At 42.7% G+C, this 26,221-nt stretch overlaps 1 protein-coding gene across 6 annotated transcripts in view; it reads left to right on the plus strand.

Moving 5' to 3' along the window:
• fam172a (family with sequence similarity 172 member A) overlaps positions 1-26,221 on the plus strand; it is a 150,659-nt gene that overhangs the window by 79,558 nt on the left and 44,880 nt on the right. For all 6 annotated transcript variants that reach the window (XM_034212534.1, XM_034212537.1, XM_034212539.1 and 3 more), the window contains exons 9-10: positions 16,152-16,268; positions 25,233-25,317. In XM_034212534.1, the coding sequence (XP_034068425.1) occupies positions 16,152-16,268; positions 25,233-25,317 (202 nt within the window). The remainder of the gene's footprint in view (positions 1-16,151; positions 16,269-25,232; positions 25,318-26,221) is intronic.

Genomic DNA, 26,221 nt, shown 5'->3' on the forward strand with positions numbered 1-26,221 from the left:
CCAGAGAAGTAGCATTCAGAGGGGATAGATGGAAAACTTTAGAGATAATATCTTAACAATTTCGCATATCTTCCCTTCGAATTTTGACACATAAGCTGAAAAAGTAAAACCCAGTTTCACCCTGCCACTCCTGTGTCTTAACGGCTTCAGCCTGTGTTTCCCTGAGCTAGGTTTCTGAAGAGTGCATATATGCATATATGCACCTAATCAGATTTACAATGAAACACACAGGACACTCAGTACGGACAAACATTAGCATTTCCACTCATACCTGAATTGCGGCAATATTGAATAGCCCTCCTTCCTTCCTGTTTATTCTCACCCTCTGCTTCAACCCTGCTTGAATCAGAATGCTTTAGAGAAAACTCTCCTCTCACAATGCTGTCTTTCACTTTGTTTTTTTCCCCCTCCTCTTGCCTGTTTCCACTCTTTCACCAACACTGTCTGCCTTTTAGCTGCTCGGACAATCTTCCCTCCCTCCAGCTACCCGCTTGGTCAGCGAGGATGCTGTCTTGATTTGCTCAGGCTTTCCTTGCTCTCCACCATATTTTATTCAAAGATCAATGGTAATAATATAATAATATATAATAATAATATAATATTTTAACCATAATCTATATGCATCTGGTACAGTATGCTTATATAAGATGTGCACAATAGAGATTGAATAATTTGTTTGCATATTCTTAAATATACAGAGGCAGTAATGAAAGGAAACTGACCCTTTTCAGACTTTCACCAATTTAACTCAGAACTGTCTTTCTATTTACCAAATCAGCGATCATTACATGGAGGCTTATGTGTTTGCGTTTTATTTGTGAATATGGGCCATTGCGTATTTATCCAGCATGGCGTCTGTGGCGGCGCTAGGCTCAGACTCCCATGATGCACCTCCTCTCTTTGTCTGCCGTGTGAGAGCAGCGTGCGGCTTTGTCTGCCTCTCTCGTTCCTCTCGGCTCGTTGCCTCAGAGGCAAGGTCTCGCTCCTTTCCCTCTCCTCTACTTCACAGCGCTCTCACTCTTTCATTCACTCTTTAAAACCCATTGTCGTTCGCTGATGTCTTTACCCTTCTTTCTTAATTCGGAACGAAACTCCACTTCACTCATTCTTCCTTTGCCACTTGCCCTTATGTTCTAAAATCTGATCACCCCTCCCTGATTATTTGGTCGATCCCGCACCCCTCTGAGTCTCTTTGGTCATCGTCCTTCTCTCTTGCCACTTATGTGTAAACTTACCTTTTCTCAGTTTTCTGGCTTTTTTTCTCGTGCAGTCGTACGGGGTCTTACACCTGTTCTTTGTTCTTCCTCTTAGCTTCCGATAAACAACACACTTTTTGCCCTTCCCTCTCTTAACCTGAACTTCCCATCGGCTTTCTTCATTTTATGATGTCTTACTCCGTTCCTTGACTTGAGACTGACTTCCCTTCTGTGTCTAATTCACATTCTTTCTTAAATTCTTTTCTTAAAAGCTTCTTTTTTTTTTAAATAACGTCTCTGTTCAAGACCACCAATTTTCTCCATTTTGTTCTCCTTCTCACAGTCTCCGTTCAATGTTCGTCACTGAGGTGCTGTTTATTTAGATTTTGTAAATCTGCTGAACAGTAATCTTAATCGGAATTTTTAATACATTATAATTTAAATGTGAAATTATTTATAAAAATGCTGCAGATGCAAGAGGCTTACAATCCTTGAACAAGTATCCTCATTTGGTCTCTTTTATTAAGAAGCTGTCACATTTGGTCCTTTTTTCCTAATATCATCTTGCTCTAACTTGCCCGTTATTCCTGATCTATCGTATTCGATGTTCCCACTGTGGTATTTCCATTATTTCACCTGTTGTGTCTGGGTGTGTCAGCCGGTTACGACCTAGGTCACCTTCACCAGAGAGGGAATAGGAGCGGCTGACGTGAGGTTTGAATGTGGGGAAGATGACATGTTGACAGCTCAAATGAATCGCTCGTCACATGTCATTTTGTATCCTTCCCTCCGCTTGTTAATTCTTCTATAAGAATACATACAATATACAAAATGAATCTTAAGGACATACAGGGCTGCAATCATCAATGCAACAATTCAATTCAACACTTTCAGTTCAGTTTGCTTCTCTGTGTTTTTCTACACTGTGAATGGTCTCATTCTTCAGTGGATGTAGGAAGAATAAGTCTTAGGAATTGAAAGGAAAGTGTCGCTCCTGAATAGCTGTGAGGAACAGCGAGGCGGATCCTGGTGCAAATGTCAGTGAACTCAGTGACTTCAGGGTTGAAGTTTAAATCCTCTGCTTCTGTCTCCCTTTCCCATTTTTCCTAAAACTCTGGATCTCCATCCACGCCCGCCTCCTTCACTCTCTGCTCTCTGGTTTTCAATGCTTTTTAAAGTTAATTGAATGCAGTGGTGGGATTCCAAACACTTATCACCACGGTCACAGCATTCTTTTAGTGTGTGTTATAAAGAATTTCTCAGTGTCAATGCATCACCTGCTGACTGAGCCGTTTATTTCCTGCACATATCTCCAGTGTTAAAGTGGAAAAACATAGCTGAGGAAAAACAGGCAATTCCACAGTCACTTCCCATTTCCTGCACTTTAAGCTTGAAATACCCCATATTGGCCATTCAGCTGATCTATACCCAACGATATAGCCTCCGATACTTATGGAAAGCTGAATTTGAGTCCTTTATGGCAATTTCTTTCCATGGGTGTGTTTTAGTTATGTACCTGCAGTAAAACCTATTTAATTTTTTAAGCCTGGAAAGCTGACAGTGAAAAGAGATGATTCTGTTTTATGTGCCATTTTAAGGCTTTATGTGCTGTGAAATACGATGGGGGTTATGAAAGAGCAGAAGGAAGGGAGAGAGAGGAAGGGAGAAGGAGAGCGAGCAAGAGACTCCTGTTGTGGAGCAGCCTTTGATGTGTTAGCTGGCTTGGAGCTGAATGTGGAACTCACTAAAGGGAAGGCCTTGTTTCATGGTGGGAATACGAAGCTGTCCGAGTAAAAGAAACAAAGAAAACACATATGAACAAATACTTTTTTTTGATGCGTTCATGTTTGTGTACACATTTCTATCTTTAAGCATGAGTGTGCATTTTGCTCTAACGGCTAGTTTGTTGTCCCAGTCATGTCACTCATTAGTTTGTGGTCCATGTTAAGATCTTTTAGCAGGCCGCATTGGGTGGCTCAGTAACTCTGTGTGTGTGTGTGTGTGTGGTGTGTGTGTGTGTGTGTGTGTGTGTGTGTGTGTGTGTGTGTGTGTGTGTGTGTGTGTGTGTGTGTGGTGTGTGTGTGTGTGTGTGTGTGTGTGTGTGTGTGTGTGTGTGTGTGTGTGTGTGTGTGTGTGTGTGTGTGTGTGTGTCATATATATTCTCCCTTCCTATTAGATGGCTTCACACTCGACGATTCATCTGGACTCCACTGACATCGGCTTTCATGCATGGCCTGCCTGCCTCTCTCCCTCTCCGCCTCTCACTTTCTCGCTCTCTCGGCCTCGAACATTAGAAACATCTTGGTCGTGTCAAGACATCTTTTAGCCCCCCCCCCACCCTCACTCCACCACCAGCCAGCTCGCATGTACAATACACCCCCACCCCCCATACCCGCTCCTTAACTTCCATCCCTTCTTCCTCCCATGCTCCCTTCACCCCTCTCCTTCTTTGCCCCAGTGTCTCCCCTCTACCACCTTGCTCACCCACCCGCACCCTGTGCCTTCCACATGTGATGCCACTTCTCCAATGAACCCAGCTTCTTAACCCCCACCCCTCCCTCTCTCTCTCTCTTTTTTCTGGACCCCCTCCTGTATCTGTTTTTGTGGCTATGCCTGGGTAGTTGATTTGGTCTGATTTCTCTTTGATGAAAACACTAGGGGGCACTGCCTGTCCTTTGTTACCCCTTTCTTTCCCTTAGCAGGCATTGAAGTGTGTATTTTTGCGTGCATGTGTTCTGAGTGTGTTGGTCTTCCTGTGCATGTGCTCCTGTTTGTTTGTATTTTGTTAAAAAGCAGTCCGTTGTCTGTAATGGATGACACAGATCTGCATGCAGACAGACAGGCAGGCAGCATGTCTCTGGTGGTCCTTACCCTCCTGTCCCCACTTCCACTCCCTGTTTCTGTACGGTGAACCCAGGGGTGTAGGTTAATGAAAAGGGCTCGGACCACCGAGAGGAGCGACAGTCATCTCCCGGACACCTCTGCTCACCTCCAGCCCTCTGAGACCCTTTCTCCATGACAGGCCTCCTCTCCCTTCCTCTCTCCCCACGCTGGCCCTCCTTCCCCTGGGTCACACTGCGTTGTCTGGCTGCCCGTTGCCTGCAAAACACAGTTCACCCAGCGTGGCATAGACAAAGGAAGATAAACTAAGAGAGAGCTTGTGGCATTTCTTGAGTGGCTAAGAGTTTCTGTGTCGTATAAAAGCATAGGGATAGAGACAGGGGACATTTGATCCAGACACCTGAATGGAAAGGAGGAGACAGAGAGGATGCAGACCTTTTGTCTTTACTCTACTGGCTCCACCTTCACGTTGTCACGTCAGAGCTATTTTATGTGCATCTTTTCTATAAACAAAATCTATACAATACAATTAGTGGTCAATCTCACTTCCCTCATGTATCCTTAAGTTTGCTAATGAACCTGATTATTTCTGAAGGAAACTTTGAAATATTGATTTGTTTTGGGATTTTATTTTGTGGTAAGCAGACAGCTGATGAGGGGTGTTTGATAGCGCTAATTGGCAGCTCCTGTCCATGCAGTGTGTGGTTGGTGGTGGGTTGGGGCTGGGCGAAGTGAAGCGCTGCTATTGTTTAGAGGTGTCAAATCCAACACAGAACAAAGAGGATGGGAGAAATGTGCTGTGCTCGCCTATCAGTGTGCTGAAAGCAGCTAAAGTACACACACGCACGCACACAAATATATACTATATATATATGTATGAATGCACATGTGTTCGTCCATCTACACACATACACACGCACATCAGCACATTACCTGGAGTCACACCCCGCCAGCGTTAACTCACACTGACATGCACACACTCATACACACGAAACACCCACCAGCGCACTCATGCACACTCATAGACAAACAGCCTGAAAATGACAAGATAATCACCACATTCAAACTTACCTTCAGCTCTGGGTAAATGCCTTTCTCTGAGATAAACTAATAAATATACTGTTTTCTTTTCAAATGTTCTCCACTGAAGGCCCTAATTACCATACGCTGACAAAGACCTGACAGAGGTGTTAGTTAAAAAGGTAATTTGACTACAAGTAGGAGTTTGGGTTGGGAAAAGGGTCAGTGTGCTTTACCCCCCCCAACACCCCCCCATCCGCCGCTCTCTTTAATGGTTTATTCACGCTTTTCGAGGACTTTTTGCATGATTGACTGACAAGGTCTTTTTCCGAAATAGCATCTTCAGTAATGAGAAATAATGTACTCCCTAATCAAAAAAAGGGTTCATGGAATCCACAAACCCAACTGTAATCTTCTGTGGCATTTCCAGCAGAATTGACAGTCCTCATAGCTTCAGGCTCTATACCACTTTGATTTAATTGCTTTTTTTTTACCAGATTAATAATAATATACTTTATACTGAATGTTGTGTGTGTGTCCTGTATGTGCTTGTGTATTTGTGTGTGAGATGTCCTCAACCTCCTCTCAGGCTTTGTTTTTAATCAATAATATCACTTGAAAAGCACTTCAGCTGTGTAATTCTTATTGTAGACTTTTTACATTGAATTCATTAAGGGATTCGCTTTGCTAATTTCATTATTTACTCAAAAGTATATTGATGTGGTTGTTGTACACATTATTTTTAATAAACTACAGAATGAAATGTTGCAAAGAATAACAAAAGTACATTATTACTTTAGGGTGCCGTCATGTTTTATTATTATTTTATAAAATATAGTGTCTACTTTAAAAACGGCTTAACAAAGATAATACTAATCATAATAATAATGATTATTTCTTATTATTACAATTATTATTATTATTATTAGTTAACTAGCATTACAATTTGTAATTCTATTTACCTATTTTAATATCAGTGTGCCGTGCTTAATTAATCCAAACATTATTTTATAACTTTTAGATTTTTTTTATCTTGGAATAAAAACCCAAAGTTTCTTAAAATAGTTTAAAGATATGAAATAAGATCTTTTTTATCCAAAGCTATTAAGGAAAATTAGTTTTTAACTTTTTGTTGTGGTGTATAAAAGCAATCTGAACTGGAACTGTTTTATTTCCGTCTTTTAAAATGGCTAATTATTTAGATTTTTTTTCTTATATCCTACATAAATATTTTTCTAATAATGTTGTTGTATGTCCTGAATAATTTAGACGATTTAATAATTTAAGTAAGTGTGCCTTGAGAACGGAAAAGTTTTTACAATATGGGAAAAATTAACTTGTACTGTAGCTTCCTCCAGCCTGTCCGATATGTAATATGGCCTCAGCCGCTTCTCCCTCTAATTTTTTTCTGACTCATCCTTTCTCTCGTTAAAAAGCTGTTTTAAATCATGGCTAGTGGCAATGAGAAGTTAATTTCAGATTGTTATATTTCCATTAATTTCAGTTGTCCTTCTATAGTTTCCCCTCCCTCAGACTCTCCTTTCTTTCAATACAGGGGCATCGCAGGGCCTGTTTTCTTTTTTTCCCTGGTTCCTGGGACTCTTTCTTCTCTCTTGCCCCACAGCACAGGAGACGAGCAAATATGAAGGAGTAGAGTTGATAGCTGAACAGAGGAACGCTCTTTTTCACTTTCATTAGCACTGTCTTTTACCCCTCCTCCCCTTTCTTTTTTCCCCCAATTTTTTTTTTCTATGTCCATAAGCGGCTTCTTAACCAGAGATGGGTGGAGTGGCCCTGGAAGTTTAAACAAAACACCTCCCCTGAGAATCCAACTCCTTCAGCCCTAAAGGGACACACCCACACAACAAAAACACACACACACTCGCACACACCTGATTTGCCAGTACTGTGCCGAGCAGCAGGCGCCTCCAGATTTGTTGTTTTCGTTTAATTTTCCTTCTCTTCTCCTCCCTCATTCACAGCTAAGGTGAAAAAACGTCCACTGAGATCTTTGGTAGATTCTGCTATTAGCAGGCTCCACCTTTTCAACACACTTACAGTAGCTTGACTTCATGTGTTGATTTGTGCAGCACGAAAGTTAATTTGTCAGCAACAGTGATGTACTTAAAAAAACAACAACTAATGGGCATGTCTTGATAATAACAAGAAAAGTGAAAAAAGTCACACAATAGTTCAAATTTAGCTCTACTTCATCTCCTCACAAATTTAGAAGAACCGAGTGAAAATTCCACATCATAGCTTGTTGAAATGTTCTCACTGCACCCCAATTTAGAAATGTTGGCTTGGATACCAACTGTGCGCTCAGTTAGTACAAGGAATCACTGTGTATCAGCCCCTAAGGCTGTGTGTGTCTTTGTGTGTGCGTCTCAGAAATGGACAGCAGTACCCGATGGATATTTAACACATTAGCTTTGGCAGAGCTGAGAGTGGTGTGAAAACACACTGATTTCCTAAGTGGCAATCATATCAGCTTCGCCTTTAGAGAGGCAGCAGAGAGCAAACATCTGTGTGTATGTGTGTGTGTGTGTGTGTGTGTGTGTGTGTGTGTGGTGTGTGTGTGTGTGTGTGTGTGTGTGTGTGTGTGTGTGTGTGTGTGTGTGTGTGTGTGTGTGTGTGTGTGTGTGTGTGTGTGTGTGTGTGTGTGTGTGTGTGTGTGTGTGTGTGTGTGTGTGTGTGTGTGTGTGTGTGTGTGTGTGTGTGCAAACTGGTGTTTTTATTATTCGTGGGGATGAAACACAAGAATAAACTGAGCTTTTATTATTGCTTTACTGGCTATAGATCATAATATTTTTTTAACTTGTATTTAGTTCAATATGTTCTCTTTCGTCTTGTGTTTTTTGATAACAATTTATTTTCACGTTTTACTTTATTGCACTACAGTTTTATTTGATGTTTTAAATTGTTCCAACTCTCTTTCTACCTGTGTATTTTCTTTCTGCATCGCCCTCTTCCTCTCCTAGCTCAGGGTTTGTGGCATCAGCCTGCTCTGCATGTGTGTGTCTCTCTTCGCCTGTCAGGAGTAAGCTGTCTCCTCCCTGCTAGGGTTCAGGAACCACTTGGTTCTCCCCGCTGTCAGTATCACCCTGAGTTACGACACAAAGGTCTCAGCCTCCTCCTCCACCCACCCTAGTTAGGCTCACTCCCTCCCTCCGTCAGTCCCGTTCTCCCTTGCCCTATCCATCCTCGTCTCCAGCCGAGAGTCACCCATCCGAAACTATGTTAAAACAGGGTCATCCCCCGGCGTGCACTTAAAGGCTGTCCCTTTAACCTGCTCTGAAATACTTACGGCTATTATTATAGCTTATAAATCATTAAGAAAGTTTAATTATACGAACATTTCATGGTGGAAATGTGCAAGCTGACACATGGGAAGGGGAATTTAATGGGCCAGCAAGTCCCAGCACCGTGAGGGAAAATATTGAGGTTAGGTTTCTATTTTACAGCATTGCCGGAGGGTTGGGAGACAGGGAGAAAGACAAGATAGGAGCACTTTCAGAGTGAGAGAGGGAGAGAAAAGGCAAAAGGAGAGGATGAGGCCTAGCCTGTATCCAATGCGCAAAAGTAACTTTCTCTCTACACTCTGTAGACCAAAGCTGTTAATATGGCCAGTTGATTTGGGAATGATGAAGACATTGCCCAGCGTACCTTGTGCTGGTTTTCTTAACTAAGATGTATTCTAATTAACACAAGAGTTTAATTAGTCGCCATGCCGTAATTTCACTTCGTTAAGGAATGCTGCCTAATTAGAAATTAACATTTGGAGAATTTCTGTAATTGCTATCGCCAAACATTAGATTAACATCCCTAACTGCTAATGTTACAAAACTTCCAGTATCCACTTTCTTAATTGTGTCAATATCATTTCAATGTGAACATTATAGGGGTATTAATACGGCTTGAGCAACTTGAGCAACAGCTACCAGTCTTTTCAGTGTAACAGAAATGTAAATTGATCAAACTGTTGGGAGTTAATATCATTAACACATTCTGCAGATGCTAATTAGAAATTAATTGAATTCTGTTGTGATAACTGTAAAATATAAAATGTTGTTTTACATATGAGCATCTGCTTTCACTATTTGGTCTTTGGATTTGAATGAAATGTCTTGACAGAGTTCTGTCATGTGCAAACCAATAGGAATAGGGACTTTATTACTATTTTATTATGATACGTCACCAGCGGGAAGGAAAAATGGATGTGTTCTGATCCTGTGTATAATTGTGGAGAGAGATTTGTTTAGCTACATAGAGAACTTTGAATAAATAAATAAATGTTTTTAAATACAAATGTTGATTCATGATTGCACATTGTCGCATGCCCTAACCAAAACCCTCTCTCAGAAAAACACTCACTCAATGTTGTCGTGAGTTAACTAAATCCATTGTGTAGCTTTGCACAAGGCAGGTATTGTTTTTGAGCAGTCCCTTACCCACAACCCTGTTTGTCCCTCCATCCCTCCCTCCCTGCCCTCTCTTTCTCCTCCATTCTCCCTTCCCGTCTTCCTCTTGTTTTCCATGCGGGCACAAGCGGGGCGCAGCACCCGCAGCCGGCAGGTTTCCTGGCACGCCGCTCCTCATCCTCTGCCTTTTGTTTCCACTAGTGGACAACCATTCTCCACTTCTGCTGTGTCAGTAAATATTTATTGGCCTTCCTTTTCCTCACCGCCCCCACTTGTTGGTCTGTATCTGTCTGCTGTATATATATATATGTGTGTGTGTGTGTGTGTGTGTGTGTGTGTGTGTGTGTGTGTGTGTGTGTGTGTGTGTGTGTGTGTGTGTGTGTGTGTGTGTGTGTGTGCGTCTGTGTGTGTGTGTGTGCGGATATACACACAGAATTCTCTGCAACACGTACAGAGACATACACCACCTCCCACAAGCCTGCGTCCTGTGCTGTCACTCACACAATTCGGCAATGCCCCCTCCTCACCCTTTCAAATCTCACCCTGTCTCTCCACCCATCATCCTCCCTTTCTTTCTCACTGTCTCATCTTCCCTCCATCGTGCATGTGGCAAACAGTCGTGACAGGAAAGAGGAAAGAGAGGAGGAAGTTATTGCAGTTTTCTCCTGCTCTTTCCCTCTCGCTCTACACCCTCACAGTGACCAGAGTTCATGAGCTGGAGAGTCAGAGGGGGAAAAACCCTGTAAATGCATGTGACCTCAGTGAGCAGAACCTCGCTACACTCCCACAACACTGATAGATGCACACACACAAACACACTCCCTCTTGCTCCCTAAGGCCCTGTGGCCTCGTGCTAGAGAGGGCTTCCTTCCTGCGGTTAAGACAAAGGAAGCTGGGGACCGACAGGGGACCTGGGACCGCTGCTTCAAAGCCACAGGAAGCGCTGGTGTTGTCTCTTCCTGTGGAGGGTGTCGGAGCGTGGGGGGGCAGCTGCCTGTGTTTTCACAGCCAGGGACGAACAAGGATGAGTGTGTTTTGTGTGTGTGTCCGTGTGTCACAGGCAGTGTAGGTAGAGTGGCTGAACACGATGCACTCCCACTCCTTTCCCCCCTCTCTGACCTGAGATCAATTGCCAGCAATATACAGCCATACACAGACAATGTAGAATCAGAGAGACAGCACACTAGGATCATCAACTCAACCACTGTTTATCCATAAGTCTATTGTCCTCATTGATTTATGATGGAAGAAAATCACTGCCAGAGCATCAGCCAGCCTCTATGTTTGTTTTTTCCAACCCTTGCCACTGCTGACTCTACACATGCCCCCAATGTGTACATGTCTGTGTGTGTTTGTGCTCCTGTTCCAATGTTGGCGTGTAGGGATTTATGGGGGTGTATGTGTTAGTGTGTCCGCGCCATGTGTTCTCCAACCTTCCGGTGTGCACCCGCATACATGTTTGTTTGTTTTTTCTGTGTTCGCCCTGGCTTCTACGATGCTGTCCTCTTACTCTCTGGCAGCTACAGGACAGTTAATCAATCAAATATTTAAGCAGTGCTTCAGTGCTCAGTGGGTAGTCCTAGATTATCTGTGGCCGTTGGCAGTGCATGGCGCAGCCACATTATAAGCCTCGTCTCTGACTGGCATCGTCGCGGGGCGCTTCTCCTCCTTCCCCTTGGCCTCTGCTCAGTCTTCGCTCACTCCCAGTAACGCTGAAAATGTTTTCCTCTGTTTCAATCTCACTCATTTTTTGTCATTCTCTCTCTAGCCCTTGTTTTTCCTTTTCTTGTTTGCTGTTCTCTATTTGCACTTTCTCTCTATGTATAATTGTGGCTTTTCACATTGACTATCTGACTGTAAGCAAGGCCCCTTAAAGAGCTCTCATCTTTTATGTCTGTTTCTCTCGCTCTGTATTCTTTCTAGGGATAAGTCTGCCTCTCTCCCCACGGGGATCTCCATTGTGGATTACCATTCAGTTTTCTCCCAATTATCTAGTGGCTTTCACTGCCGTTGACACATAATTATCAAAGGCCTAAATAATTGTTTTTATTATTGCCGGTGTTTAGATGTAGCATCAGCGGAGCAGTCGCAACCAAGGGAGCGTCACAGGGAGAGGAGAGAAATTATGTATTTATCTCGACCAGAGATTAGCTTAGCATGCTGTTAAATGATGTCTCGTCGCTGATTCCAACTCCTCGTCCAGATAAATAAACATGATTAATATGTCCCCCTTCCCTCCTTCATGCGCACACCCCACACTTACGTACACAGACACTCACCAATCACATATCACATACATGATAAATACGATTATACACAACAAAAAGTCTAGCAATTAGCTGGCTTTGTGGCAGGAATCAGCTTAAAGCGCTAAACACTGTACTTTGCTGAGGGCCATGTGAGAGGTCAGGGGTTAGAGAAAAGTCTCTGCATGTGTTTGAGTGGGTCCAAATGCGTGGGGGATGACTATGCCATAGAGCCTGTGAAAAGCTGGATTAAGTAGAAATGTGCCAACGAGGGGGTCAGAAAGCTGTGATGTTTGAAGGTCTCTATAGCAACCAGACCCTATGCAGAGAAGTCAGAAGAGAAAATAGTGTATGAGGAAGAATCAGAGATGAGGGCGGGGGGGGAAAGTGAGAGGGAATTTCATAGTTCATCCAGAGTTTGAATGTCAATTGGGTGGGGGTGAACTCAAGGCTGCGTCATCAGTTGTGACTCAGCTTTGTTATCATGGTTCAGAGGAATGTGAACGTGATGTGTATTGCGATCAAACTACATTTAAATCACAGTTTGAGATAGTGTTTTGAAAAAGCGTGTCAAAAATAGGATGAGAAATGTATTTTAGACCTTTTGTAGCACACTAAATCATGAAGCGAAAAAGGCATTGATAGTTTAACTGAATCAGAATGAGTCAGCAATGATGCAAAACATAATGAAGTACATCAGACAAGTGATTCAACATTTCATCAAGGTGCTCTATTAAGTAAGGAAACCTATCTTCTACCTTAGGACTCTGGTTTGGACCCTGATGGGACGCATCGTTTCCACTTAAGCTTCTGCTTATGTCTTAAGTACAGTGAAAGCCCACTCGTGTCAGTTATGCTGTTGTGTAGCCGACCCTGTTGTCTGATCTCCCCTTGAAGAGGGTCAAGGGAAAAGAGTATTTTCCTCTTGGGGAGCATTCATAAATATCCTTTGTTGTGCTCATCTTGCCTGTCTATCGCTCACCTGCTTTTCTCTATTCTCCCTTCATTGAACAATAGTGTTCAAATCCATTCAAATGTCCCTTCTGCCTTCTTACAAATCTTTTTCTTGAAATATTTTATACGCAAGCCTCCCTTGTCCAACCCCCACCTGAACTTTACTCTGCTCATCCAGCTGCTTTAGCGTTAAAGGGAAGGCCAGCGGAGAGGCGGCAAATGTCTCAACATCTGTGTGCTGGTTTTAGCTCAACAAGTATGTCCACATGTTTCTCTTCACATCTCCCTGTCCAATACAAGACTGATCACAACAGCTGGCCTGTTTCCTTGTTAAAGCTACGGTCTGCGGTTACATAGTGGATTAGCACGTTAAAATGTTAGATAAAGATAGCTAACACTAATTCACAGGATAACATGGTGTAAAAATAATAACAGGATGAGTCATATGATGAGACTGCTTTACATTGCTGACCACTTGGGAGCATAGGGCCAACTGGTTTGTTAGTCAGCCATGAGAATCACCCACCCTGCAGAGGACACAGACATGCTTAGATTTTGCTTTCAACATGCAGCTTACCACAGTTGTCATTGTGGCTTGTAAAACATGGGAACCAGTGGTGTCAAAATCATTGTGGTCTTAGGCCACACTGCATAGAGCACTCTCTCCTAAAGTCATTATTTGTCAACCTTATTACCCCAACTGTTACCACAGGCTAACATATGTGTGTAAGCATTGCGGCAACAAGAGCTGTCAGAACAAGTGATTGATATATCCGGTGCGGGGAGGAGGAGTTCTTTGGTCTTTAATCTTCAGTTGGAGGCATCATCATGAAAACACACTCTGTTTGGTGAGAGTTGCTGATTTATATTCCCCCCTCATTTCAGCAAATATACAACACTGTGAGAGTATCTTTAAATGGCAAATCAAAGATAAAGGTGGTTTAGAAGTGCAAAGAAAAACTAGTTTTAGTTTAGCTTTAAAATACATCCACAAATGCTGGATCCATTCATTTTGAGTGCAGCAGTTTTAGGGTTTTTAAAGGTCTTGTTATCCCATTTTGAAAAAAATCCACCATTTCTCCAGTCACTTGTATGCTTGATGTTAAATTAAGATAATATTATTGCACTGTCCAGACATATCCAACTCCATACAACCCAGCTTCTCTCCGTTCTTACTAGCTGTGCGTCTTTCTTTGTACACACTTTAATGTTTGTATAACCGCTGTCCGTCATTCACCAACTTCCGCCTCTGGTGAGCATTGCTCTCATATCTGCTTACATCCATTCTTACTATTTTGTGCAACCAGATACATTCATGAACATGACACACACGCACGCAAACACCGGCTCCTACATTCTTTAGACACTTTATATGTTTTACAGGTTTGCAGAGGTTTAAATGCTTAGACTTCCTAGGAGGTATTAAATTCTACAAGATGCTAGTGGTGAGCAAAAAGTGACCCACTGTGAATTTGGACAACACACTCTTATACACACACACACAGTTCTCCTTGGCATAAGTGAACAGATTTATTATCGCTCAGTTAGACTCTTAATATCCCAGTGATATTCAGTGAACCGTACACATAAAAAGTTGATTTTCCTTCAAAAGTAAAAATAAATCAGACTCAGATGTTTTAAAGGGCATAACATAGTAGCAAGTAGAGACCTATTTATCCTCTTGGAAAGTTGAAATGTTCAGTTTTTCTGCTGAGACTTTGGCAATGTTTTTGACTGGTTTGAATTCATGTGCTTAGCTTTTTCCATGGGCAGTCAGTCCACTGTCTCCTGTTTCCTGGCCTCTGCAAGTAGCCCCTATACTCAGGGACTAGCTCGTTTGGCTAGCGCCAGAAAACAGGACCTTGACTGACACCTCCAGTTTTAAAAGGTTGACTTTGCTAGCCCCACGGGCCCAGTTCTGCCAGAGGAAAGCTTTTCAACCAAGCGTGGATGAGGAGTGAGTACAGAGTGTGTGTGTGTGTGTGTGTGTTTGCGTGCGTGCGTGTGCGCGTGTATGATTTTGTGTTAGCAAGCACATGTGTCTGTGAATACATGTGCAGCGTCTGTCTTCTTTTGTTGTCTATCTCTACAGTTTTCCACTTTTTTATGCTTGTCTCTGTCTGCTCTATCCTCCAGCCCAGTAAAGCAGTCTCGTGGAAGCCTTATCAGCTGTATGATGTATGAGTCCTTAGTACCCTAATAGATTCAATTTATCTCTATACACTCCCACTTTAATTTGTCTGGGCAAGGGAGGATATATTCAAATGCCCACCGTCATTGTGATGTACAGCCAACGTACATCCAATCTAGCTGGCTGTAGATGGCCATTGTCTGTGAATGTGTGTTTGACTGGTAATGTCTCCAGCCATGGCCCATTGTGAGTATCAAACTTCGATTTATAATAGCAACAGCTTAAACCCTCTATGCCTTCCAAAAACCTTAGTTTTGTACACTAGCCACAACCCTATTTTGTTTTATTACACTTGGGCTTTGAGGCCAATATGTATCCTATTCTTACATGAAGGCACCCATTTAGCCCTGATATTCCTATCACTTTCTTAGCTTTAACATTATATTTATCTCCCACTGACTTGCTTGTTTTATTTTCAGGCACTGAACCATAAGCACAATGTTAAGCCCAACAGCAGTCCAGTCGTCCAGAACAAACACACATTTGTCCTTCCTTTGAATGGCATTGAAAGTGATATGTATGGCCTTTGTGCCATGTGTAGATGACCAGGGAATCATCAAACTCAGTCCGCAGATTATGCCCGTACCCAGTCCACTAGTATATTTCCCAGCTGCAATAAATGTAAACGATTGTTAACCTATTGTTGCAAGTCCTGTCCTCTTTTCTACCTGTTTTATCTTAAAGCAAAGCCGAGTGAAACTGCTCGTTCCCAAGGCATGCGTACAGTGCTCCTTGGGGTGAGACCAGCGGTGGGGGAAGTCTATTGTAGTGCGGTAACAAGTCCTTTGCGTGACATTTTCCTTGGCGTTGACATTCAGAGGGGAATAGGAAGACGGGCCTGCAGAAGCCACATTCTCTGTGACATGTGAAGGGAAAGGGTATTAAGAATGGGGACAGAGGTATCTGAACGTGCACGGGGAAGGACATTTGCACAGAACGTGACAAGGACACTCTATGGCGGAGCAGCTCTTTCATATTTCACTTCATAACATTATGCTATACACCAGGTTATATCTGTACTCCCTGTCCACTGGGCCAGTGCTATCTTAGTCCAGGGAGTAGGCTGACAGTGTATGTTCGACAGGGAATGTTATTAGGTGAGTATCTACTGACACAATAGGTGCGTCATATTACTATTATAGAGGTTATCATACCTCTTACAGTATACAATTTCTTTGTTGTTCAAATGTTGTCTGAAACAAAACATGTCCTCTTGAACAGTGACTGTCATAAACATTCTGCAAAGATGACTAACACATTTTGAATGTGCTTTTTGTGGCAGATGAATCAGAGGGAAACCGAGGTGAAGGAAAAGGTGTGTGCTGTGGCTCTGACTGACTCGGCTCACAATATCTGGCTGCAGGAGACCAGCAAAGGCACACAGGACTGGATGCAGCAGGTGAAATGACCACACGTGCAAATACACAGACTGAAGGCAAACAAAGACACTGCAAACTGTATAGGGATCTATTCCTGAGCTCCCATCTCATCATGTAAATTCACCCAACGGTGAGCGGAGGTCTCTTGGATATTGCTCCTCTCTGATTTCTCCCTGCACCAACCCACTGACCTTCACAAGTACCCCTGACCAACAGCTAGCTTTAGAAGTCATAGAGACCCATTGTTTGCATGTTTTCCTTCGCTGGCTATATATTTATTTTTTAAAACAAGACCCCACTTTTTCTCCCTGGGTGCATGTCAATGAATAACTAAGACGGTCATCTCTCGCTGGTGCGTGTGTATGCGGCCGGGCATGCATATGTGCATGCATGCATGTGTTTATATGTGCTATGTGTGGGTAAGCGTGTGAGATAGAATGCACGTGCACATGTGCATTTGTGTTAGCTTCATTTTAGCACTTGCCCTTTCTGGTGTGACCTCTGCGCCATATGCAGCACCTGGGCTCACTCAATATGCACATACAGATGAGGACCATCCAAGACCAGAGCTGCTCGAGAGCCAGAGATGCAAATGTCACGCACACACACACACACACACACACACACACACACACACACACACACACACACACACACACACACACACACACACACACACACACACACACATTATTTGTATAACATCCTCTTTTATATCCCTTGCCTTTTGTTTTTGCTATTTCTGTCATCTCCCATTTCGAAGGACTGTGTGGTTTGTGCGTTGACTGTGTGTGACTTGTTGGTGAATGTATATGTACTGTATGATAGTTGGGGATTCAAGGTTGCACTGGCCCCCTTCTCCTTGTCTGGCATTTCCTATTTTTGATTAATCTAAGGGATGTTCGGGACACTGCATAATTGGAACGTTAAGTGATTTTCTATTTGTGATGATTACCCAGAACAATAAATCTGCAATAACCTTCTTTGTCCAGTCGGAGTTAAGGGACAGGACATGATTCACTCTCTCTTGTATTCATTAACCCACAGCAATTGTTGGCTGACTTAGAGGAGCTCACCTAATTAAAGGGAATTTTGATACCACAAAAACTTGTATACCAGTGGCGGATTTAGGATTGTAGGAGATCCAGGAGTTGTTGGGTTGGGGGGGGGGTGCAGGGGTACAGTGCTATTTTTTATAAGTGGGGGGTGGACCGAACATCCTTTAGGGGGGTCGTCGCCTCCTCTCGGGGGGTCCGGGGACATGCTCCCCCGCGAAGATTTTTTTTTAAATATTGAAGTTGAAAGCATCAATCTGGTGCACTTTGAGAGCAACATTAACCCTACCTAAATAATTACATTATTACATTACATTGCATTTAGCTGACGCTTTTATCCAAAGCGACTTACAATAAGTACATTCGACCAGGAAGACACAACCTTGAAGAAAACAGAATCATATAAGTACATCAGGTTTCATAGAGCCAAACATTTCAAGTGCTACTCAACCGGCTTTAGATAAGCCAGCCCTTTATTAGTATATAAGTGCTTTGGTAATAGTTCTATCACTCGAAGTGGAGTCGAAAGAGATGAGTTTTCAGTCTGCGCCGGAAGATGTGCAAGCTATCTGCTGTCCTGATGTCAATGGGGAGCTCATTCCACCATCTTGGAGCCAGGATAGCAAACCCACGTGTTTTTGCCGATGGGAACTTGGGTCCCCCTCGCAGCGAGGGCGCAGCGAGTCATTTGGCTGATGCAGAGCGTAGTGCACGCGCTGGGGTGTACGGTTTAACCATGTCCTGGATGTACGAAGGGCCAGATCCATTCGCAGCATGGTAAGCAAGTACCAGTGTCTTGAAGTGGATTCTAGCAGTTACCGGAAGCCAGTGAAGGGAGCGGAGGAGCGGAGTGGTGTGGGAACATTTAGGAAGGTTGAAGACCAGACGAGCCGCTGCATTCTGGATGAGCTGCAGAGGTCGGATGGCACATGCAGGTAGACCAGCCAGGAGGGAGTTGCAGTAGTCTAGGCGTGAGATGACGAGAGCCTAGACCAGAACCTGAGTCGCTTTCTGTGTCAGCTGGGGACGTATCTTCCTGATGTTGTAAAGCGTGTATCTGCAGCAACGGGTTGTAGCAGCTATGTTTGCAGTGAAGGACAGGTTGTTATCTAGGGTCCCACCCAGATTCCTTGCAGTCTGAGTCGGGGAAACAACTGAGGTGCCGATGTTGATTGTTAGGTCAAGAGTGGGACAATCTTTTCCCGGGAGGAAGAGCAGCTCAGTCTTGTCAAGGTTGAGCTTGAGGTGATGAGCAGACATCCACTGAGAGATGTCAGCTAGACAAGCAGAGATGCGTGCAACGACCTGGGTCTCTGAGCGGGGAAAGGACAGAATTAATTGGGTGTCGTCAGCGTAGCAGTGGTATGAAAAACCATGCGGGCTAATGACTGATCCGAGCGAGTTTGAGTACAGGGAGAAGAGGAGGGGAACAGAGCCCTGAGGGACCCCTGTAGTTAATTGACAAGGGTCGGACTCAGACCCTCTCCAAGTCACCCTGTAGGTACGGTCTTTCAGATATGAGGTGAGGAGGGAAAGTGCAGAGCCTGAAACTTGAAAATAAAAAAAACTTGAAAATAACACCTTAAAGCAGACAAAAGGCACTGGAGAACACTCATTAACACCCTTTAATGAAGCAAACTAATGCCTTAACTCACTCAAATAGTCGTTTACTTATTAAGGTGAAACGAATGTGCGTAGAGTTTTAAAGGATGCGGATAGTCTCACCTTGATTCTGGCGCATTGCTTATCGTTTTATAGATCTATTCTCATCCACCATCTTTGTTTGTGACGTAAAGAGTGTAAGAGTCACGTTTCTGAATCGGACACTCTGAGTGGATGCAGTCACAGCCAATCAGAGTCTGATTCAGAGGGTTGCCTGTCAGTTCTGTTGTTATGTGTACTGAAACGAGAGCCGGTATAATTCCACGCGCGAAAACAAAATACAAATTGGAATACGTTATTTTAGTGTCTTAAAAGTAGACTGAGGTATGAAGGGTTAACGTTACATCTTAGGATAATTTTTAGTCATGTTCTGTATACATACTAACATATAAGGGTATACTTAGTGTGGTTACTCCATGTTTACTAGCTATAACATTAACGTTACATCACTCTTTTTCACTTCTTACTCAGTCAGCCAGAGTGCAGATATCACCATTAGATTAACAAACCTGAAACATCATCCATTTATTGACTGCTGGTGATGACATTGTTGTCAGCTGCTGATACTGCTGCTGCTGCAGCTTGTGGCGCCTGCTTCGATGACAATAACTTTCTAATATCCATAACTGTATAGGCTATTAGCTTAAAACTCGTCAGGCACTGAAGGATCACTTCTTCTTCAGGGCAGGCTAATGTCCCACAGTGGCTGCCTCTCTGGTGGACTCCGGTACTGCACATTACTCCCGAGACGTTTAAAAAAAAAAAAATCTTGTTTTTTTTTTTTTAAGTGAAACATCCGGGACTTTTCAGAAAACATCCGGGGCTTGAGCCCAAGTAACCACCCCCTAGCGCCGCCACTGTTGTATACTACATTCTATAGATGTCTTCTGCTTTCAGCCTTGGTTTTGTTTGTCCTCTTTTCCCTAAATTCTTAATTATCAGCCTAAACAAAGGTTTTAAGGCTCACTTTTCTAAAAGTGCACTCATTACTGTTTGCTAATTCCAAAACAATGTTCATACTCTATGTATTTCTCTTAGGGACCATTAAACTCATTATGTAAATCATTACATAAATTGTATTTAACAACAACACAAAAGCGTGTTTTATCTTATGAACTTCTAACTTTAACTTAATTATCAAAAAGACAACAGTGTGATTCATTTTCCTCTTTCAATCTAGAAAGATAGATAGTAAAAAAAGATACTACTGAATAACATTTTCAGTCAAATATATATATATATATATATATATAAAACAAGACTGAGACAACTATCAATGGTAAATACTGTAGAGCTGTTTAAGGGGAAAATAACTCAAATAAGGCAGTCAATTAAATGTCATCGAGTCCCTGGCTTTTGGGCATGGAACATGCTCCGGGCCAGCATTAGGATTGAGTTAAATCCATTAATGTGTCACTAGTCATTTACATTAGAAACCAATGCTTTGTATGTGCAGTGGTTCCACCAAAAGGTCATAGTCCCTCTGTGATCCACCCAATATGCAAATGGTCTCCGGCTTTCTATCATTGGCTGTGTTTCTGATGTCTAGCTTGGAATTACTACAAGTGCATGCAGTTGTTAGCGCACACAAAAATCCTAATAATTCTCATTTTTTACATCTTTATATACATCTATATCAATGACCCAAACACAGCTGGATCTTGAGCGTAAACAACACTCGGATTGCTCACTAGAGCACAAGAATACACAGCACACACAGGAAGGGCAGAAGGTGGTGCACATCACAGAGGGGAGCTAGCAGTGAACCCTGCATAATGCCCTGGGTGGTGTATAAATGTGGGTGCCTGTACGAGTGGGGGCATGTGAGGTCGGGGCACCCCAGCAGTGCACTGCTCTGTTCTTCTTGGACAGAGATAATTCCCTCCCTCCGGGGTTCACGAGGTCACTGGATGGTGGGATAGAGCATCGAGAAGAGGAAAGCAAAAGAGAGGAGATGGGATTTGGAGATCCGCTCCTGCTGGGCCAGGTGATGTAAGCCAAATGGGTCAGACGAGGGGCAACTGACGTCACTGCCGGGAGACAAAACACAGAGTGAAGGTGAGAGAAAGAAAATAAGGCAGTGATATATAAAGAGAAGAAGAAAGACTCCATCCATTGAGGGAGACAGAAAGAAATAAAGTATGAGAAACGTTCAATTATTTAGTTCCCGTTGACTGCCGCAGAGAAACCACAGGTTAGAGCTGTGGAAAAGAAAAACAAAAAGACAGGTAGGATATGAATGGAGTGAATATAGATGGAGGAAAGAGATGAAGAGATGTATGTGGAGATAGATGAGTAGCATAGTGAGGAGAAGTAAGTGAGAGAGAGAAATGCGAATGATGGTGTACAGCTGGCAGCCTGTCACAGTCTCCAAGGTGTCTCCTGTCACTGTGCTGGCCTGCTGTCACACTCTAGTGGCCTGCCCAGAGCACACGTACACACACACACACACACACATACAAAGTACACTATGGTCATGAATAAACCATCCTAATCCATAGAGATTATACAGCAACTGGAGGTGGGAGAGAGGCAGACACAGAGAGAGAGTGAGCAAGAATTGATACTCGGGACTACTTTCTGAGAAGTTAGGTTGCAGGCTGTCATGTGTGTTATGGTTTAGAAGACTTTTGTACACTTTGGCAAATATTTTTGTTATCTTGGGACTCAGTTTGTTGTGCTTTTAGAAAGAATATGGACATATGGTTTAACCATTAAATGGAGCCACTTGTAGACAATTGCAAATATGCACACAACCCATTTTTTGTATTTGCATTCAGATATATTGAACAGTTTCCATACACATATCAACAAGATACATTTGTAAATGTTTGGAACATTTCACATCCCTCCTTAAAATTATTTTATATCCCCTTTTTACATAGTGATAATAATGGCCTGTTTATGAAAAATGGCCAACCTGAGTTCATGGTATCTGATATAATGGAGTTTATGAAAGGTTGGGAGTACACATCTATTTTGAAAGGCTGTGTGTGTATTCCTGGGACTCGTACATGTGTAGTGGATATGGACACCTCTGAGACACCTATTTGGTCCTAGTGAAGGCTCCATTAGATCACCCTGCCTTCAGCTAAATGCAGTGTTTTGTGTCCATTACTGTGTGTGTGTGTGTGTGTGTGTGTGTTGTCCATTACTGTGTGTGTGTGAGACTTCCACTCTGACTAGCAGAAGATGGCAGGTAGTGGATCTCTCACACACTCACAGACACACTCATACACACACACACACACGCCTGCCCATAAACACACATATATACACATAACAAAGAAGGCTAACTAGCATCTCTCATTTGTAGAGGGGTACATCTGACACCTGCTTGTCATTATCACCCTCAGAGCATACTTTTAGTTTGATGGTTAGTTTTAGCACTTCGCCTTCGCTTCTTACTGACCACTTTAAAAAAACCTTTTAGTACTTTGTTCTTGGATAATTTAGGTGAAATAAACTTAACTTTGCAACAATTTGACTTAAAATTATTCACAGGGGTACATGTATGTTTGCATATCCAGCACAATTCCCTAAACACACACAGACTTACATGCAAAGCGCAGCAGAGATGGGAGGATAGTCAAATCTGTTTACATGTTTGTTTCTCTGTCTGTCTTTGGTTCAATGGCGCCATTGATCGCCACCGAGCTGCTTGAAGTGATGATGCTATGCGTCAGAGGCAACCGATGCGATGTGCCATCCTTTTGTCACATTGCCCTTCTCTAATTCAAGCCAGCAGGCCTTGCCTTTATGTGACTGCTGTTATGCCTGCGGTCTCCCACATCACTGTGGCTCTCTGCTCTGTGTGTGTGTGTGTGCATTTATGCAAGAGTTTGCGTGCACATGTGTGTTGTTGCCTTGACAAATCTATTCAAACCCCGGCCTCCCTGCCTCCATTGGTGGCAATGGTGAAGGTGAAGGGGGAGGGAGGAAGGCCCTTTGAAAGACTCCCCTCCTTCTCTCTCCAGCCACCTTTAGCCTAATGCTCCACAGCCCAGCTGACATCTTCTTCCAGACAGACTGAATGAATTAAAGGAGATACAATGAGACACTTGATGTAGCAGTCAAGGAGCCCCACTGCTTCTGTGCGGCTACACCGCTCTGCCCTCAAGCCCGGGCTCAGAGTGAGCACATCTAGGGCAAAGCAAAGGATCTAAAAATACACAACATTCCTCTGTTTACCAAGATGACTTGTCATCTTCTCCCAATACTACCCCCCGCACCTCCTCCCCTTCATTCCCCTTCATCTCTCTGCCGAACTTTCTTCAACTGCACTTATGTTATAGTGTATCCCTTATATAACTAGCAATTTTTTCGATAGGGTTGAAGAAAGTAAACATAAAGGAAGACTAAAAGGATATGTCTACTATTAAGTAGACGGATTCAGTTGATTTTAATTGTATTTTGATTGGATAGGAATGTATCTCACAAGTCAAACTTTATTTTAATAACAGACCTTTTTTCCCCAAATGAATTTAGTTGACTTGTTTGTTTTTGCTAAGTATTTGACTATATGGGCCAGATGTTTCATCATGATCAACTCTCGAAATGAGTTTCTAAAATTGTAAGTAAATAAATCACCATGGCACAAAAGAAAATATGGTACATGTCAAATAGACAGTTACAGAACCTCAAGCAGACAAAAAGCAACAGTCAAAATGAGCTCAATAAGGTGTCAAGTATATGTATTGTTCCTGTGTACCTTTAGGTATTTACAAAGAAATACATCAACATATCTGGGAGTAGGTTGTGTTTGTGAATGCATGTGTGGGCATTTGTGTGGAGGAGTGAACTTGAAGGATGACAGTTGAGAAGAAGTGTGATGTGGCCCTGAATGTTTTGCGTGTGTGTGTGTTAATGTGTTTTTTGGAGGAGTTGAGTTGGGAGACGTTTCATAGTTCTTTCTATCCTGTCCCTCCCTTTTTAAGGACCTTGGGAGTCAGGGTTGTTGAGGGCAAAAATGCGTAATCATTTGTGCGTGCTTGTGTGTGTGTGTGTTTGAGTTTGAAAGGTTCACAACGCTACACATCTTCGTGGGAGACCCCCCGTAATGCAATCACTGACCCTCACACACACACACACACACACACACACACACACACACACACACACACACACACACACACACACACACACACACACACACAAAACAGACACAAGCATGTGCAACACTGTAATGGCTGTCAGGGGGCCAGGGTGAAAGTAAACAAGGGCAGATAAGCAGTGATTCAGAAGGACGCCAGCTGCACATTCTAATCTCTTTACATTTTCTCTTTCTTCTATTGAACTTTTATCTTATCTGGGAACGTCTTCTCCAAGCATTCCTTCTCAGCCTCCCTCTGTCCCTGTCTCCCTTTTCCCTTGTTTTTGTGCTAACCTTACAAGCCACAGCATACCAATCCACACTGCACGGTCAGCAGGGAAAACACACTTTGATATTCTGTCATCTGCCGACCCTGAGAATAAAACTCAAAGCATGGTTATTGTGAGTTGTTTTGAAGTGTGGCATTGATGCATCTCATTAATTGTACTTTAGATGTAATGCTTATGTGTTTCAAAAAACCTAGTAAGACCAAAAGAGAGTGGCACAAAGACAGGAAGATGAAGACAGCAAAAACTGAATAAAGAGGTCTTCTCCTCTTTCTGACAGTAGAATTGTCTACCACAGGGAGTTTGAGAGGACTAGGGGTGTTTGCAGGGGGTTATGGGTCAGCAAGCTGGGCAGACACCCTCCCCCAGGGCACCCGCTGATGCACCATGGAAGAAGGCCTCAGCTCTCCACCGCAAACAAACAGCGAGCTGTCTGAGCAACATGTCACAGAGCTTTAATTGCTTGTTCCTGTCTCTCTTTCTGTTTCTCTCCCCCAACTCGCACACACCTCATTCGCGATTATCATCTCTCCACTTTTCCTCTGCACCTGTCCACCCTTTTTTCTTTGTCTCCCTTGCCGCCATATTACCCCACTTTCTTCATTAATGTTTTTTTTTTCTTTTTAATATTGCTTTCAATTTCAATTAAACTTACGGTACTATATTTCCATAAGGTAAAAAAAAAAAAATACATTTGAAGCATCAAGATCAAATATATTTTTACATCACACCCATTCATTATTATATTTGAATCTCTAGGCATATATTTATTTGTGTGTGCACGAGGAATAGCAGAGGAAGCTGGTTGTCACTTGTTGTTTTATATAACTCTCCACATGTAGAGTTTCAATTGTCAATCTCACATTTCTTTTTGCCCTCTTCCTACAGCACTGTTGCAACTGGGTATCGAGCCCAGAGCCTGTGGACACCCTGCTGGATCCCATGCTGCGAGACTGCCCCAGGGTCTCTGCAGGTATACAAAAAAAACTCAGTATAAACACGCTACAAAAGTAATAACATAATTACTAAATGTCTACATACAGCATTATCGAGATCACTTTCATTATCAAAACCCAATAAATGAATCAAGACAGTTAGACAGAAGAGGACTGGTACACTAATTGTTGGTCAAAATGTAACAAAGCTTCACATGCAGGCAAAAGGCGCTATGTCAATGTCAGCTAAGCCATGTGTTTATTCTACAGTCAAACATTAAAACATGTAATCAGTGTTTCATTGTGAGTAATAACGTTAGTAGCTGTAGTTGTGGATACTGAGAATATGTTTTTATCAATTTAAATGTATATGATGTTTATAAATCATTACTACAATTCCCTTAAATATACCCTTAAAATGGTATTGATCTCTATAATTCGTATATTCCTGGTCCAAGCTTAGAGTAAAATGGATACATTATACCAACTTTGGGCAGTGAAGGTAAACATTATTTTACAGCAAGTTTATAGCAATGCCACATTATCATGTGCAGATTATCAGAATTAAGTCCTTGCAGTGTGATGTGTATGTTGACAGCATTCGGTTTGTGTGCATCTGCGCACATGCTCTTTGGTGTTGGGTAGTTTGAAGGCGCTGATTGAAAAGGATCTTGTCAGAGAAACTGAAGCATTGGCAGATTATCTTGAAAAATACAAATAGTGGGCGGAAACAGAGGCTGGTCCCGAACACGGTACAGAAATGTGCCGTTTTTATTATTATTGTTTCTATTTTTGTCTTCTTTTTCATTATTTATTCTGTCTCTTATATTCATTAATCCTTTCCTGTGGTGTTTGGCTTCCTGTCTGTGCCCTCTCTGTGGTGGACTGGCCTTGATGATGTCACAGCCATCATGAGAATGTGTCCTTAATGTAGGATTAGGG

The sequence above is a fragment of the Gymnodraco acuticeps genome, unplaced genomic scaffold (genome assembly GCF_902827175.1).
Source record: "Gymnodraco acuticeps unplaced genomic scaffold, fGymAcu1.1, whole genome shotgun sequence".
In the NCBI taxonomy this organism is placed as follows: domain Eukaryota; kingdom Metazoa; phylum Chordata; class Actinopteri; order Perciformes; family Bathydraconidae; genus Gymnodraco; species Gymnodraco acuticeps.